This window comes from Nipponia nippon, unplaced genomic scaffold (genome assembly GCF_047370975.1).
Source record: "Nipponia nippon isolate SJK-2023a ecotype South Korea unplaced genomic scaffold, ASM4737097v1 scaffold_28, whole genome shotgun sequence".
NCBI lineage: Eukaryota > Metazoa > Chordata > Aves > Pelecaniformes > Threskiornithidae > Nipponia > Nipponia nippon.
Genome location: NW_028262345.1, coordinates 5,814,569 through 5,832,832, shown reverse-complemented (window position 1 = coordinate 5,832,832; position 18,264 = coordinate 5,814,569). Strand labels below are relative to the sequence as shown.

At 42.8% G+C, this 18,264-nt stretch overlaps 2 protein-coding genes across 3 annotated transcripts in view; one reads left to right on the top strand and one right to left on the bottom strand.

The window, feature by feature from the left end:
• SIK2 (salt inducible kinase 2) overlaps nt 1–13,888 on the bottom strand; it is a 58,910-nt gene extending 45,022 nt beyond the window's left edge. For both annotated transcript variants that reach the window (XM_087763222.1, XM_087763223.1), the window contains exons 1-3: nt 13,649–13,888; nt 3,563–3,679; nt 505–568 (exon numbers count right to left, since the gene is read on the bottom strand). In XM_087763222.1, the coding sequence (XP_087619348.1) occupies nt 505–568; nt 3,563–3,679; nt 13,649–13,798 (331 nt within the window). In that variant the 5' untranslated portion in view covers nt 13,799–13,888. The remainder of the gene's footprint in view (nt 1–504; nt 569–3,562; nt 3,680–13,648) is intronic.
• The window catches only part of LOC104008772 (ALG9 alpha-1,2-mannosyltransferase), a 140,314-nt gene that overhangs the window by 121,312 nt on the left and 738 nt on the right, over nt 1–18,264 (top strand). Inside the window, exon 18 of the transcript XR_015706008.1 lies at nt 17,505–17,633. The gene's annotated coding sequence lies outside the window, so the exon portion shown is untranslated. The remainder of the gene's footprint in view (nt 1–17,504; nt 17,634–18,264) is intronic.

The following is an 18,264-nucleotide window of genomic DNA, read 5'->3' as shown; positions in this document are numbered from 1 at the left end:
TCGTTACACTACCCTAAAGACAAAATCTTTAGCGTTTTCCATTCAGTCACTATTTAAAATGCCATTATTTACCATGGGAGTAAGACTGGGTTCATAATGTCATTTAAATATGCTGTATTGTGGGTGATACTAGTCTGTTTCAGTGAAGATCTTTCCCATTTCAGTGTTCTGTTTCAGCTTTGAAACTGCTCTTATGGGAATCTTTTTGGGGCACTTTTAAGTTTTGCTTGCAAATAACTAAAGATTGAATCAGATCAGTGTTACAGCCATGGTGAGATTTTTTTTTTTTATTTAATTTTGTGCAATGCATGACAACGGTTGGACTTGATGATCTTAAAGGTCTTTTCCAACCTAAACAATTCTATGATTCTATGACACATTTCTTGACAAACAAAGGAAAGTGACTTACTACAGTAAAAGGGATCCCGGGGCAAGATAAATACAATTGACAAACTCAACACGTTAACATTAAAATGTTGAACATGAAAATATTCTCTTGCTTACCGAAAATTTCTCCATTTTTGGCAAATTCTGTCACAAGGTACAACATGCTTTTGGTCTCCATCACCTGTTGATGGAGAAATCGCATATGAGATTGTTTGCGGGAAGAGCAAAAGGCAAACACACACACACAGATACTTGTTTTCATTGTTCTCTTCTGGAAAAGATGTGAAAGTTTGTGATAACTGTATGTGCAAGGCAAAAACTTTCACTTTGTTTTTTCAAGTTACCTCAACAATTTCAAGGGGAGCATTTGCATGCTAAGCACAAGGATAAGCTTTAAATACTTCATAAAGCCAGTGTACAGAGGAGGAGGTGGATAGGACTCTCGGCCACAAGTGACTAACTCAAAATGATAGTATCCTCAGCAGCTAATTTACAGACTTTCCTTTAAGGAATTGGCCTAAAGTAATTCTGTTGCTCAACTTTTCTAACATGCTGATGGCTGGCGCTTGGGAAAGACAACTGGGGATAATACTGACCTCTGTTACCAAAGTTCTTTAGTTACAGAGAGGAAGAAAAAAGAAAAAAAAAACCAAAACAAACAGATGAGCATCAGTCTTAAAACGTGGCAAAGTTCAAGTAAAAGCACCACATCACAGGATCCCATTGTACAGTCAGACAGTACAGCTACAGAACTATCACATCCTCAGTATAACCCCCGGGGAGGGGGGGAAACCCACCAAACTTTAAGCATCTTCTACTTTCTCTTCTGGTAAGGTCGAGCCTTCCTATTACAAGAACAGACTACTCACAATTCAAAAAACATGGGAGCCTGGAAGGAATAGGGGGAGATAAACAGGAAAAAAGAAAGAGGGTAAGGGGAAGACTTCAAAACCTTTCCATGAACAGTTGTTCATGGCCTTGAACAGAAAGATTTCATCCAACAATTCAAAACTTCATACTTCCATGATGTAAGTTGGGAAAAGGCAGCCCAGTCAGTTATCTCAGAGCTTTCTTCCTAATGATCTACTCCTCAATCGCTTAAACGGCTACTCAGGAATGCATTGTACAAATAGCACAATCAAAAGATTCAGTGAAAGTGAAAAATCCTCTACTTCAAAATAAAAAAGTCATTTAGGACTTCCCTTCAGTACAACACAACAATTTCAACACCCAACATATTTTGGGTCTATTTCAATAACCACAGTAAAATAGTTCAGCATGAGCTGTCTGTGGAAAAGACCTTCTTGAATTTCATTTTTGCATTTTATTTATGCACATGCTTGAAAGTACTAGAAGACTGCTCACAAACAAACTCAAATGCTTCAACAAAACAAAACAAAAAAGCAAATCCTGAAAAATATATTGTCATAAAAACAGCAGAATTACCAAAAAACTGACAAGCCAGCAGACAGAACAAGATGGCAGTTCTTCAGTCTCTCCTGCACCCTTGTTTAATTGTACAACAGCTGAGCATATTATGACTGAAATGTCTCTGTCTGGAAGGCAAAACAGTTTGGAAAGACTGTTTTAAACCAACATTTGGAGACAGGAAGCTGCAACAGCCTGTGGATTACATATATATGTGGAACCATTCTTAATCAAGCCAAGATTGCTAGCTTCATTACTTGACAATCCTCAGTAGTTCCCTGAAATGAGACAATTCAGAAACTTGTAGTGTGGACACAGTACAGTGATGGGCACATCATACAAGCAAACTGGTGAGACAAATTGATTGAAGGCCATTTTAAAAATAAACTCACCTATCTACCAAATGCATTTCTATCAAGCCAATCCCTTAATAGTAAAGGGGTACCCTCCTCTTCAAGTGATCTTGCTGATCTCCAGACTTAATTTAACTATTCTCAGACTCTCCTCTACCATTTTTGTGTTTTGTCACTCATTCAGAAAGAACTGCGGTAGATATTACTCAAGCTAGTTAGAAATTTAACTCCCTAAGGTCTGCCTCTACTCAGTGAATCAATATTTTAAAGAGGAAGTCTCTTTCCCACAAGATTAATTTAAAGCTAAACAAGTATAAATCGGGATCTTCATCTTTATTCAGTATCACAACTCCAACACCATAGGTCCAAGTCCTTGTGCTCCCATTGCCTTTGTAGACATTGTCAGATTAACCTAAATTCAAAGTTTGGTTTTAGCATGCACAGATCTTCACTTGTTTGTTGATCTAGGTTTGTTTGAAACAAGCAAGAGTATCTCAGAAGCACCATGTGATTTGTTAAACAGAACAGTAACAAACACACCCCAAAGGGAATATTCTCAGGAAAACCTTAAGAGCAAGAGTCAACTGAAGCAGAAATGCCAGCAGCCTCAAACATTTTACCATATGCTAGCAGGAACAGAAAATGAAACAGAAGAGAAACTATATAAAACAAACCTATATTTTACTATACAAACTCTGCACACTAAAAAAAAGTCACAAGTAAAAACCTTCAAAAGTTTTCATTGTCTGCAGTTGTATGCGTTGATCACAAGTGCAGGTTTATCTCTTATGTAAATACACATTGTTGTACCATAATTATTCATCCTTTATGTTACTTGGTGCATGCATTTACATCACAAGCACATCTGCAGAATCTGGTTTACGTATCCTCCTGTCTTGTCTTTGGATAAGAAAAAAAGGCTGCAAGTACTCCTGAATCTGCACTCTGAGCCAACACTTGACTAAAGAAAACCACTATATCCACACAGATCCTCCTGGCTAGTACTCACTGTAGACACGTTATGCTGAATATTCTACCCTCCTCTAGCTTAGATAGTACCTTGTCTGCTAACAGACAGCAAAGTCTTATCACTGGGTATTTCCAGCTCAGCTCTTTCACTAACAAAATTTACAACCTTCTGCGTATTTTAAGCGGATTTCAGGTACATTTGAGTACCTAACACGGCCAGCCTAACTGGTACCATAGAATGAAAAAGACCACACCCGATGTACTTTTAAAAACATTAAACACTTCTCCAATGCAAATCAATTCCAGAAAAGCTGAGTTTGTAACAGACTGGTGATCTGCCAGAAGTCACTGGTGTAGAGCAAACTCTTCATACAGGAGCAAAAGAGAGGTGGAGAAGGAAAAAATAAAGACACCACTAACCATACCTGGTAGAGCTTTATAATGTGTGGGTGATCAAGCATTTTCATTATCTGCACTTCTCTGTAGATCTTCTCCAGATTCACAGCATCCAGCTGAGATTTGTCAATGATTTTTATTGCCACCTGCAAAGAAATAGCAAAAGTGAGATTAAAACTCCCCAACATTTTCCTTGGTAGTTTATCCTTGTTACAAAGGGAATAATGCAACCCCAGATAACTGGGGGCTTTCTTCTAGCTCAGAAATAGACATTCCACACTTAAAAATACAGCAGCACAACATTAAACACGTCAGTAGTCCCACTAAGTGGCTGCAGGACTATCACCTACATCAGCATGTCAGAAAAAACAAAAAGTTTTACAAGAAATGGAAGACACAGAACAGGTGATGGAGGCCAGTGCTCCAATAAGCCCACATGCAGAATTCTCTTATATCAGTAGCAGATACAATTGAGGACCCTTCATGGAGCAGTGTTATAAAGACAAAAATCTTCTTAAAAAGCCTAATGGTGTCCATTTCTAGAGTCAAGGTAGCCAGTTTGAATCCCACAAATGCAAAATATTTTAAAAGAAAAACTGTTGGCTCAACACAAATAATCAAAACATGGTGGATCCATGTAGTTTCAACTGTTACATACTTGTTTTAACTGTAATTAGTATGCTACTGCATAAGGGCACCTGCAGTTCATCTGTTCAGGGAAAAAACTCTGTACCGATATGTTTGTCAGTCAAACCTTGCAAAGAGATCTCAATTAGTTTAGAAAACAGATCTTGGTCCTATTGACCTTGTTTTTAGCCAATACATGTAAAGTGAATTGCCGATAACTACACATGCTTAGAAGACTAAAAATTTCAAACAGAAGGCATTCAAAAAAAATTTAAACCAAGAAGCAAAATATAGGTGCTATAAACACCCATGCAAAGGATAACAATACTAAAGCATATTGAATATATAAATGGTGTTTATTCACCCTGAATATCACATTATTGATGCTGAAGCAGAAGCAAACAATGTAAGTCACACAAATGCTTCCAATTATAACTGCATTTCACAAACTGTTGAACTATAGGAGACAGCTGCTATGCAGGAGACAAAAATCCACAGGAGGTGAACCTCATTATCTCCAGTAAGGCTGATTATGGACCCACCTGAATTCAGAATTAACTATTTATTGACTTCATTGCAGTATGCTTTTGCTAGATAACCTCTTCAAAAGTTGCTTGTCTTCCCCAACCACCAGAAGAATATGATTCTGCTAAGAGTGAGTAAACTGATCTAGCCTTGTAATCAGTGAAAAGTTGTTTTGGTTTTCAAGATGCAGGATGCACTCTCACATAGCTGAAGCAGAAAAAGACTATTTTCCAAAGCAAACAATTTTTAAAAACTTTTTTTCAAAAGATAGGTGTGGGGTTTTTTTTAAATAATGTCTGATTAATTTAGAACTCACTGAAACTAGATTTATGAAAAACCAATACACATTTATAAGAATAATGATATATGCAGCTGTTAGACAGAAAACAAGAGAAAAGGTTCACATCCCACAACATTTTCACCATTAATCATGAGTTACTCCATAGCCTTTATTCTTCAAAATGTAACAGTGGACATTTTGGAAAGAAGTGGTACCTAAAATGGTATTCAGCCACTCCACACTGCCCTCCTCCTCCCCAGCTCTCTGCAACTTTCTTCTATCCTAGTATAACATACAGCAATTTAGGGCATCCTGATCCTTTCCCCTGTTGTCTTCTGCTAGCTATTTGTATTTACAGCACTCTCCATAATGCATCTACTCTGCCCTCTTTCACATTACACCACACTGCACACTGAGAAGCATACCGGAACAGTGATGCTCGAGATGGCAGGTCCTAAAAGATTACAGAACTCCCTTTGAAAGCTTCCATCTTTTGAGTAGGAAGACACCATCTCTAAACCAGGAAAATGAAACGTGGATCACCTGCTTCTGCTCCTATTTACTACCCCCTCATCCTATTCCCATTCCTTCCAACTACAATATTAGTTTGCTGTCTTACAGTTGGTATACGTATAAAACTTGATAATAAAGGCCCGGCTTCACACATGGAAGGAATAAGGGATGGGCAAAAGAAGAACAGTAACATGCATGGGGCTGGACTACCCAAATGCATACTTCCCACTTGGTCTTGCCAGATTTGCACTCCCTTTGACTGCTCCCTAGAGCAATTGCTCATTCTCTCAGCAGGTCCCCTTTCGCTCACTTATAAAGGCAGAACAGCAAGCTGCTTCCTTATTTGGGCTGATTATATGCCATGTGGCAGCAGAGGATGCAAACAACCATTCATGCAGCTTAAGAAAAAACACCACACAAACCCCATACCTTTAAGTCTCCCTGGCCTAATTTAAGATCACACCTAATAAAATGACTTCTGGTTATTGTTTATTTTTTGCAAGCACAATTTATTAGCCCAAGAAGAAATCACTTCACTGGAAAGTTACAAAATGTCAAAGCAATCAAACCAAAACACTAAAGCCAAACCGAATTCTTATACATCAGGAAATATTTATTAAAAACAACCCATGTGTCACGTTTCCCCCCTTCCTCTAGCTTAGTTTATACTGTCTCTCTGGAATCAACCAGAGACACAAGCTGTTTTCTCCTTCATTCTCCACATCTATCCCAGTTTATACCTGTTATTTGGGTGACCTCCAGATTTAAGAGGAATGGAGCCCACTATTTCTTATTTACAAACCAATGAAAAGATTAATCTGTAGCAATCTTGCACTCCTCTCACAAAACAGTAATACATCTTTCAGTCAAGCAACAGGGTATCTCCAATCTTGGGTAGATCGGGCGTTCAGGAAAGTCTAAATGTCTCCTTCATTGATCTAGAGTAATGCAAAAAAATCCTGCTGCATTTTTTGGTGTTTGAAGTTTAATGGCAATCTAATTAGAATAGCGATTTACACAGACAGCATCAGCCTCTCAGTAACTTGAGGTATTTACAGTAGCTTCTTTCTTCACCTCCTTCTTTCTTCACATAGACAACACAGTGTAGAAGCTCCACCTAAAACTTGCATAACTTGCAACTTCTAAGACTGTCTCCTTCCCTGGCTCTGGTTCATTTAATTTCACCTTACCGTCACGGTGCATTTTCTCCCCATAGTTAGGTGTTTTACAAAGCTCTCTTCAAATGCAAGCAAAAAAATACTCTTTCTCCCATTTACTCTTCTTGCACATAGGAAACGTGTACAGTACAGAAAAGCTAATAAAAGTAAAGCTATACAGGACTTTAAAGAAAAGAAGTTAGGTCTAGCATAGAAGAGGAAAAAAACCCAAACAGGTGAAACTGCAGCAAAGCAATAAATAAAGGAGGGTTTGGACAATTTGAGACCCCCCCCCCCCCAATCAAAAAACCCAACAGCAGCCTGCTCTCTGGCACTCATGCCCAACCTTTGTTTATCTATCCATCACACCATCATCAGTTTGATTAGCACAAATATTTATACTACTTTCTTCTATACTTCTCACACCCGCCTAGTGGGGAGGGGGAGAATTCTGCAACTGTATGGCTTGCTAGTGCTACTTTTTCCAATGAAGCTTGACTCCCATCACCTTATCCTAGCGAAAAATCTAGCTTTACAAGTACGCTGACTCTTGGTGTTTTTTCTAGTATAGTTGGGCACTTCCACAGTTTGCTCTTAAATTTTGAGTATTCCTTTTACTGAAAGTACAAATACTTCAAGTACAGCCTGTTACCACTTCCAAGCCTATCTACAAGTGTCTATGTTGCCAACTTTCTCCAGATACCGCGCATTATTCTGAACACTGCCGTTCCTAGCTTGACATCTGCAGAGTTCCAACAAAAAAAAAAAAAAATCAGTTTTTACCTTTGTTTTCCCTAGAAAAACCTAGATAACTCATTTGTCCTTCTTCAGTTTTAAAGATTAAATACTTGAATTTCCACTTCAGTTTCTTGATAATCAGTGTCTACTGTAGTTTTATGTTTTTGACCGTTAGTAAGACTATGCAACTATATAATCACTTCGGTTACTAAAACGTAAGTAATTTTATATAAAATAAAAATGTGCAGAAGACGTTTTCATCTTTACATGGTTAAAATCCTTGAACAGATCTTACTTCCTGAGCAACAACCAGTAAAATTTCATTAGAGGAAAGAAGCGTTTTAAAAAAGAATAATTAAAAAAAAGAATGGGTCATATAAATTTGGGAAGCATGGCTACAAATCCTGCTATAACCTTCACTACACTTTCTGGCTAAGAACAGTGCTTCATGTTCCAATGTTTCCTACTTTCTTCCTTTTCCAGAAGTTTCCCATCCTATCTCCTTGCTGCACACATTTAGAAATACAACAATTCCCAAAGACCGTTGAAAGACTGAAACCAAATCCTCCTGCTAAAGTGTGGGAGCAAGAAAACAAGTCTTTTGGAGCACTACAGAATGAGCCGCTGTCTCAGCAGGCTACCTGCTACCTCTGTCATCATGTCAAGAGATGCATTTTTGTGCTGCTACACCCATAATCTATTCAAAAAAGAGACAAACAAGACTTTAAGCTAGATCATTCAGTTGACAGCTATCATTAATATATTCATAAAAGTGTGTGTTGTGTAACCACATTAGTTCAGTCTCTCAGATATCTGAAAAAATTCTAAGCACAGCCCTCCACTAATTAAGAATATCTTATTTGAGATGCAAGAGGAAGAGATGCAAACAAAGAACAAGCTATATTTCCAGTTTAAATAGGTTTTCAGTTTAGAAAACCCACCACATTACATCAAACCATATTTTGTCTTACAATGTGGAGTTATTTGGCACTACGAAGCAGTTGTTTTTGAACACAGAGAGTAAAAGCATGTGCCTACTTGAAGGAAAAAAAATTGCTATTTGCAATCCTTGTACAACTCTCAATGTGTATATTATATATGTGCACACAGTGGCAGCCTTCTATAGGAGAAGCAGCATAGTAGCAGCTGGCACCACTGCTTCTACAGTCAAATGCAGATTAGATATCTCAGTCTATTCTGAATCTTCAGTTTTCATGCATGTTGCCAGGGCCATAGAAGATTTAGAGAAAAACCACTTGGAAATACTTAAAATCCAGCAACTTCTTCGTAACGATGTGAGAAGGAACAGTGCATTCAACAGCAACAGCTCACTTTTGTCCGTAATCTCAGCTGTGTCATGATGACAGGAAAAAGGGAAGTAATTCTTAGAGGTGGAGAAGCTGCTTCAAGATGGGGAACAGTTTCCTGTCTGAAAAGTGTGTTTTGTTCCTGAATATACCGCCTGCTAACAACTACTAGCGTCTTGCAGAGATGTTGGAACATCAGTTCAATCTTTTGAAGACAGTGCAGAGAGACTGAGTGCATACAGAAATGAATTCTCATTTCTCTAGTACGGTCAATCATTGCCACAGCACAAGCAAACTGACTCTAATTTGGCACATGCCAAATTAAAGACAATTACACGTTTTGTGACTCTAGTTTTGGCTTTTTTTTTTTTAAATAGTTATCAGTTCTCCTGAGAAAAATAAAAGGCAACAAACAAAAAAATCCCAACCAAACATCAATATATAGTATTAGTACGTACTTCACATAACAAAAAAGGGAATCCTGTACCTTCCTTTATCTTTCCTTATCACCAGTTTCTGCTGCTTAAAGACTTCTATTCAAAAATACCTTTGCAACTTTCATGGCTTCTTTTAATTTAAAAATATTAGGAATAGCACATATTTCCTTCCCTCTTTTACTAAAGGCCTAGAGAACTGGAGTTTGCTCAATCCTCATCTGACATCTGGGAATTGAAACTGTCAAGCAATGAAGGTGCTTGTCAAGATGAAAGTTCTTCTATCCTTCAGCTACTCCAGCTTTCAATTTGCATTGTTTTTATATTATTCATTTAATTCTCTGCCTAGTCTTTCAAAAAACACCACCCTCCCAAAAAACCAACACCCCCCCCCAACAGGGCCTAACAAATTAACATACAAAAAGAGGTTTGTCCATGTCAGTACAAGCTTTAAGGTTTCACGCAGGTTACAGAAATTCAGATACGAATTCTTAACCCCTAGTACATCCTAAAGGTAGATAAACTGCATTAAAATTAACCAACACAACTTCCTGCAACCTGGGGCAACTCCAATGTGCAATGGCAAAGTGTTTGGATAGCACAGATTTATAAAAGCATTAACCTCCCTTAGGGTGCAGCACATTATGCTTAACCTGATCTACCTGTGAGCTCCCACTCTCTGCCTCCATATAGGTGTTCCTCCTCTCCCCCTTGCAACAGATCTGGAGAGGCCACAGCCGCTGTTAAATCAGCACCCCGAGTCTTTTTTTTTTTTTTGGAAATAGTGTCATTTTCCCACTAAATTACTCCACTAACCCAAACTGTGTGCTGTCTAGCACAGGGAGCTGCTGTCTCTGCTTCTATCATTCACTTTTACACATACCTAAGCACCCTCGATCAGAAACTCACACGTAAACTAGTATCACATCTTGTATCAGGAGCTGGTAATTTTCAGTGAAAAGTGCAAATCACCTGTAACATACGGGACAGCTGAAAGCATAACTGTGAACTGTAAGGACATGCTAGTCGGAAAGGTTTCCTTTTCGTCTGAGGAGAAATGGCTAGTATTCTTCTGTAGATGAATAATCCTTAGGGGGTATTAGTTACAGAGTTTTGGGCGTGGGTGGGGAACACAACTCTCTCACACACAGCCTATTCACAAAGAGTTTCCTTCATCCTTAAAGTGCATTGCTTTTTTCCAAGCAGTACCTTCATCTATTCTGAGAGCATGTCACTACTGTTCCTGATTTCACACATCATCGTATTTCACTAGAAGCGACTATCCACCTTCTTGAACTTTATGCTTCCGATTACTTTTGTTCTCTTTTCTTAGTCTCATCTTCTCCTTCTGAGGAAAAATTTTGCTTATTTCTGCATGCCTCACTAACAAAAGTTACCCTGAGATCACAGGATTTCTCGGCAACAGGATAAATTAGCATGGCAGGAAAGCACGTGTCATTAACTGAAGCGGCAACAAACACACAAACAACAGGCAAAGCAAAGATCACATTCAACCATGTAGCCCCCTCTAGGGCACCCTGTATGGACTCTCATTAAAGAAGGTCCTGCACTACCTCTATTACTATAAATACATATCAATCCCCCTGTTTTTCTTAACTGTCACACTTCTTTCTGTTTGACTGTTTAGTCATGCAATTTTCGTGTTGCATTAACATAAGATTCAAGTTACGATTTCGGAGTTTGTTTGCGTACACCATCTACTACCCTGTCTTAGGTGTATCTTCTGCTTCATGCCTGGTTTCGTTTTATGTTCACCTATGCCTTGCTAACAATATATGGCAACTATATTTACTATTTTCAGTTCAAGTTACAGTTTTATATTCCGATATGTAGGTTTTCCATAAAAAGGATAGATTCCATACATAATCTGTAAGTGCTGACCTTTCAAGGTAATCAGATCCCATCTTTTTTTAATTTGACAGTTATTGGCTAGTCAGAGTTATGTAAAAAGACAGGCAAATATTTTTATAGGTCAGAGCCATATAAAATACAATGTCAAAGTACTGATGCTGAAGAAGTCCAACCACAAGCAGGTTCTGAATTTAAAGGGTTCAAATAGGGAGATTCAGGAGAAACTCAGACAAGGAAACAGTCCTATTTAAAAGGGCTTTCTGAGCAAGTCTCAACAGCAACACAGTGCAGATCTTCACACAGTACAGGCCTGATGGTACACAGGTACAGCCTTTCCAGAACCTAATATGCTGAATATTCTTCCACTGGAAGTTTAATAAAGCCACAGATGAATGTGAGAAATTAGCAACTCAAGAAATTCAAGCAACAGTTTAGAAGAAGCTTGAAATATGAACAGCCTTCCATCTAGAAACATTCATAAGCAGGACTTCCACTTTATGTGCATAGTGAACTAACACTAAATCAAGGGAGGTGGTCCAAACTTGAAGTGCTTATTCAAAGTAGTATTTGGCTAGAATTCATTTCCCCTGACATCACTAGAAGTGATCTTAATAGGGTTCCCCTTCCTCAAAGGCCACGTAAATACTTCCAGCAACTAACTCAGCAATTAAGTTCCAGATAAACATTCTTGCATCTCTTACTGCAGAAAGTCAGTGTAGCTGTACTAAAAAATGAAAGACCTTGACACAAATCTCCACCACAGGAAAATCTGCTGTAAAAATCATGCAGAAGATAAAAAGGCTTCAGACTGGACACAAGGCTCCCCAGAAAAGGAAAGCTGGTTAAAAAAACCTCAAGACTGTATTAGAATGTACTGGAATCCAGTAATTTCTTAGGACACAGATGGAAAAATCATACCAGAGCTGGGGAGCTGTTAAGCTCTAAGTTTTGTTTAACTGTTGTTATTTTGAACAATACTAAACAAATATACTTTCTAAAATGACAAATAAAGATGAAAGTTTTCATCCCCATCACAAACTCTGCAAAAGAAACAAGTGCTAAAAAGTAAACGACAACTTACTATCTTCAAGTGAAGTGTTTATAAGTTCGGCATATAGCATCAAACTTGGGAACAGCACACTAACATTGCAAGGTCTTTGCTTGGCTCTTCAGTAATAGCAAGGAAGGATTTAAAAATAATTAACAGTTTATTGTGAAACTTGAGAAATAAGACAATAAGAGAAATTTCTTTTAGTACTTGGGATGCAAAGCTCATCTATTACTGCATGGCCAGAACAATGTTAGCATTGCAGGTTTGTTTTCCTTAACTGATGTCCAAACTAAGGGCATTTCTCATTCCTGTAAGGAATGATTTTACCACACGAGACCACAGTAACTGAATAATTGCAGGTCTTTTAAGTTTTTTACCTTGTACTTCGGACAATATTTTATTTACTTTTGTCTGGTACAGAGCAGCACAGTGAGCTCTTCTTCAGTAAACAATGAAAGCAACCGTAGCAGAGCCTTACAAAAAGCTTACCTCTAGGTGTAGCGACTAAAACTACCTAAGAAGAAAATATAAGAGGCAGCTGATCTTTCAAAGCCGTTTTTAAAAAGTGAACGTGACTACATTTTATCCATGCAGATTTAGAATAATTGTTGTTTTAGGTAAAGCATAAAATATTAACAATCTACAAGCCAGTAATCACCGGGTAACATAAATGGGGGGGGAAGGCGGTTAAACAAAGAGACTAAAAATGGTTGAATTTGGTTAACTAGCAGGATGACGTGTTGAAGAATTCAGGACAGACGCAAAAGTTCCTTTGCTAAAACAGATTACCAGTGGAAGGACTGCTCGTCTTGCGAGTATTGGCCAGGTCAGGAAGCCGTAAGATACTCGGGAGATGAAAGCAGGCACAACACAAGGCTTGAACCTTCCCTGTTAGCAGAAAGTTATCGCTATCTGATGGCTATGCTCACGAACTAAGCCAACAGCCGCCCGCCCCCCGCACCCTCCCGGCCCCGGCATCCTCGCCCTGACAGCAGCCCACCGCCTGCGGCCTGAGCCGCGGGGGCAGCCGCCGCAGCCAGGCGGGGAGGCACTACCGCTGCCCCCGCCGGCGAGGCGAAAGCAAGGAAACAAACCAGAACGGCGGCCAGGGCTCCTGCTCCAAAGCCTGCCCGCAGCCGATCACCTCCGGCAAATGAAACATCTCCCCTCCCCTGCTGCAGGAGGCTCCGGGGCCGGCAGGGACAAAAGGCGCCAGCAGCCTGCCAGGGCGCTGCTGCACGCCCCCGCCGAGCCGCCCCGGCCGCCCCCAGTGAAACCCCCGCTCCCGAGCAGAGCCCCCCCCCCTGCCCCGAGGCCGGCCGCCCGCTGCCCAGCCTGGAGCGGAGCCCCGCAGCCCCGGCGCCGGCCGCCCCTCCAGGCCCCGCCGAGCGCAGCCCCTACGGCCGGCTCCCCCCCGACCCGGCAGCAGCCGCCCCCCCCCCCCCCCCGCCCTGCCCGCGCCGCCAAACCCCGGCAGCTCCCGCGCCTGCGGACGCCCGATCCCGGCCGGGCGAGGCCCGGGGGCCGCGGGAGGGGCCGGGGCGGGCGGCGCGGCCGGGCCGGGCCGGGGCGGGGGGCGCGGGCGGCCCCCGTCGCCGCCTCTCGCCTCACCTCGCTGCGCGTGATGCGGTGCCGCGCCAGCTTGACCACGGCGAAGTTGCCTTTGCCCAGCGTGCCCTCGATGTCGTAGAAGCCGACGCGGACGGGCCCGAGCCCGCGGGGCAGCAGCGGGGGGGGCCGCCGGGGCTCGGCCATTACCATGCTGGGCGCGGGGGGCGGCGGCGGCAGCTCCGGCGCAAGCGGCGGCGGCGGCGGCGGCAGCGGCGGCGGCTCCGTCTGCGGCGCCCCGGAGCCGCGGCGCCCCGCCCCCTCCGCCCTCCTCCACCAACCGCGCGTCACAGCGCGCGTCACGGGGGCGGGGCCTCGCCATGGCAACCGCGGCCACCGCGGCGGGGCCGCCGCGGCCTCCCCTCCCCTCCCGTCCGCTCCGCTCCGCTCCGCTCCGCTCCCCTCCCCTCCCCTCCCCTCCCCTCCCCGCGCCGGCGACCCCCGGCCTGGCGTCCGCCGCTGCCGCAGGCCCCGCTGCTGTCCTGTGCCGACCCCCGCAGCCGCCCTCTAGGTCCCTCCGCGTCGTTGCGGGGATCCCCGCCCCAGCTGTGCCCCCCCGCCCCGGCTCCGCGTCTGCACTGCGGCCCGGGGAGGGCTCCCCCCGCCGCGCTGTCGGCTCTGTCGGCCCTCGCCGCTGCGCGCACGGCGTGGCTACCGGAGAGGGGGTGCGGCCAGCAGGAGCCCCTCGTTAGCAGCGAGTCTGCCCCAGGCGTCTCTCCAGCCCTGAGCCGGGGGCTCCGTGGCCCCAAGGGCGCGGCAAGAGCTTGGGCTGCTGCACCCGGGTCAGAGGCTCTGCGGGTGCTCCACGTAGGTTCCTGACAGAAATACCCTCTCCCTGCAAGTGAGCAGCATTTCCAGTGGGCCAAGTTATTCCAGATCAGGGAGATGCCTTTTCTTAGTGCATCAGCCTCCCAAAATCCCCATCAGCGTCACGCAACGCTCACCTTGAGCACTGCGTGCGGCTCTGGGCCCCACAATTTAAGAAGAGTGTTAAGGCACTTGGATGCACACAGAGGAGGCAACAAAGCTGGTGAAAGGGCTGGAAGGCACGTCCTCTGAGGAGCGGCTGAGGGCTTCGGGCTCGTCTAGTTTGGAGAAAAGGAGGCTGAGGGGCGACCTCATGGCTCTCTACGGCTTCCCGAGGAGGGGACGTGGAGAGGGAGGTGCTGATCCCTTCTCCCTGGGATCCAGGGACAGGACGCATGGGAATGGCTCAAAGCTGTGTCAGGAGAGGTTCAGACTTGCCATTAGGAAGCATTTCTTTACCAACGGGGTGGTCAAGCACTGGAACAGGCTTCCTAGGGAGGTGGTCGATGCCCCACACCTGTCGGTGTTTAGGAGGCATTTGGACAATGACCTTAGTAACATGCTTTAACTTTTGGCCCTGAAGTGTGCAGGCGGTTGGACTAGACGATTGTTGTAGATCCCTTCCAACTGAACTATTCGGTTCGGTTCTGTTCTATTCTATTTTATTCTATTCTGTTCATTTCCTACACACCTGGAAAGACAGATTTGGAAGCTTTCTTAAGCCCTTTAACATAAAATGATTAGAGACCCTGCAGAGTTGACAATGTAAATGTGAAAAAAGTTAAGGCCTTTTATGCTAAATTTCCTTTCCAGTACTAAGTCCACCTAGTCTGCTTTACGTTTGCACTTACACATTAGCTTGCTTTCATTTAAAAAATGCTATGCTCATTTCAACTCCGCAGCAATCTTTTCTCTCCCAGTTCATGCCTGTCCCGCTCTGATCGCTCCCTCTCCCCTGACCCATCTCACGCTGGAGGACTGGTACCTTCTGAGATTTGGATACCAGGAATCACCCCTAGAGGCATTGCTCAGTTCCACTGACTAAACAAGGCGTGTCCAAAAAGCTGATGGTACACGAGCACACGTGTCTGTTGAATCGGCTGCACGTTCAGCAACAGTCACAGACCTTTTATGAACACAGAGTGCAGTGGATGCAAACGCAGCTCAAAACAGAGTGGGTGGAAGAATGCAAGAAACTCATGCTTTCCCTTTGTATACACGTCTTACACGTAAAGCTGCCTCATACTTGTGGAAGGTTGGTTAAATTTGTTACGTGTCAAACAGCAATGACTGTTCTGCAAAGGGAACTGAAGACCTCCCTGAGAAGTTAATGCTTGTCCTTCACTGCACTTGCAGTTGATGAGATTCCTCTAAGGAATGACATTTTGAGATGACGCTGCTGACTTAGACTGCTGTGGATAATAACCGTGCTGTTAGTGTTCTATTTATCCCCTTAAGAAGTTTGGCAATGACTAACTGATGACTTGGGTTAGTCAGACATCCACCCTCTTAAATGATTGATAGGTGCATGAGCAAGCTTACCATAATCCTACTTGAATAGAAAATGGTGTCATCCCGAGCTGCTACTTGTGAAATTTCACTCCTGTTTCACCCTATAGGATGCTCCATTTTTTTCAGAAATCTGAAACACTGACCAAACAGTAATTCTAGCAAGATGCAAGCTTGGTGTGTTAAAAGTAACTTTTTCTACATTGTGCAAAATATTGCCTAGTATTCATTCTCAGTCACTTTATTATAAATGAAATTTTTAGTAATAAAATATTTATTTGCCTCCTGCCCACTTTCATCCATGTAAAATCTCACGAGACTGGTGCCAAAGCAATTATTAAGTCAGATTTTGTGTTTGCAATGGAAAACTTTTGCAGAAACTTTCTTGTGCTGCACACCACAATCCCATTTTGGGCCTGAAAGTTCGGGTTACAAAAACATTTCTTAATAACGCTGCTAGAGGAACTGCAGTCACAAAAACGTTCTTGGTACAGCAGCCTTTAACGGCCCTTGATGGCTTTTGCTGTGCTTCAAGGAAAGTGATTCCGTTGCTTCTCACAAACACTGGTGACAGAGGAGCTCTTCCAGGCCATTTTCAACAACCGGCTGAATGACACAAGCTGTGGAGCACACATGCCCTCTCGTGGTCAATGTTCCCGTACATAATGCTACAGCTGTGATGCGCTACTAAACGGAGATGGCAAAGAAAAGAAACGATAAAATGACCTCGCCTTCTAATCACTGCCACAGATGCTGAGCACCTGCAGCTGACTTTGCCTGAGTTCGATAAGCCAGCAGCTCAAAAGACCAGGGCACACACTTAGTTGCCAAAATACGGCTTTACATGTTTACACACCTAAGCTCCAACATCTGGCTTGAGCTTCTTCCTCTCATTTCCTGTTTTTCAATGCCTAAAAGATGCTTAGTGCCTGCCAGAAAAAGAGAAGAGACCAAGGATACAAGAGTAGGAGTGGATAGACACACAATTGCTTGATAAAAGAACAGTAATCACTGCATTAGAACCGTCAGACATTGCAAGTGCCCAGCAATGACTACTCTCCTATACCAGGATTTTGCTTTTGAGGAGAAATGGTTGCTAACTGACTGTCATTTTCAAAACAGGTAGAGGATTTTTTTTTTTTTTTCAAGGGATGACTTCTTTTGGGGCTTCATCTTGCACCAATGTGTGGCGGAGGAACAGTGTGAGATTGGCAGACACTCTGTGATACTGCAGATATGCAGGACAGAGCCATTGTGCACATCAACCTCACCTATAACATTCAGGAAGTGAGAGAAGCAGCTGTGGCAACTGACCGAAATATTTCCATGTTTGCAATAGGCAGCAATAGCACACAGATCCAGAAACATCTTCCTGCGTATTTACATTGGCAGAGCGCACTCACGGCCACGTCGTGCACTCATTTCTGTTGTTGTTTCAGTTCCACATAAAACACCTGCCAAAGCCTTTGGCACATCTTTGTTTCCTGGTGACTTATGCAAATTGGTTTTGCTTCATTTTCCTATTTTTTTTATTTCCGTGCAGTGAAGAAGAGCAAACTTCAAGGGAACCCTGTCAAGAGCTAAATTCACTTCAGATGCTTCATAGACAGACTTGCTTGGCAGCAAAATGTTGCTCTCCTGGAGCTGGAAATACTCACCTGCAGAGCAATAGGTGAGTAATATTTGTATTCCTGCTTGGCATGCTTTGTTTGCTTGGTCATTCTCCTTCCATTACCTGGTCTCTGATCAAAGAAGAAAAAAACAAAACCAAAAACCAGATGGATCCAAAGCCCGGAGCTTAGCAAATCCCTAGTATAAAGCCAGACAAAGCAGATATAATTCTTTGTGATTTTAACAATATATTCTGAAGACCTCTGGCTTCAGTAAGCATTTCACAGTGTCAAGATTGCCTCAACCTGCGCCTTTTTTTTAGCTCTGCATTACATCTTGTATGCCTTCAGGCAAAACTCATCCAGCAGAAGACTGGCACTTCACTACCACATCACATTTCTGTCCAGCACAGTGTACACAAGGTATCCTAAACAAAATAAATACTCTTAATGAAAACATTCAACCAGGTAAAGGAGATGAACAGAAATCTTTCCTTGCCACAATACTGCAGGCTATTACATAGGGGTGTTTGGCTGAGAAATGACTGAGTTACATGGCAATCTTCAAGATTGCTCAAGACTCCACTAAGTAAATCTGAACTAATGATTTGAGAAGTCTAGACAGGGCTATAAAGCTTAAAAAATTCCCTTGGCTGTTTAAATCAAAACACTGAGGACTAACTTCAGTGACCA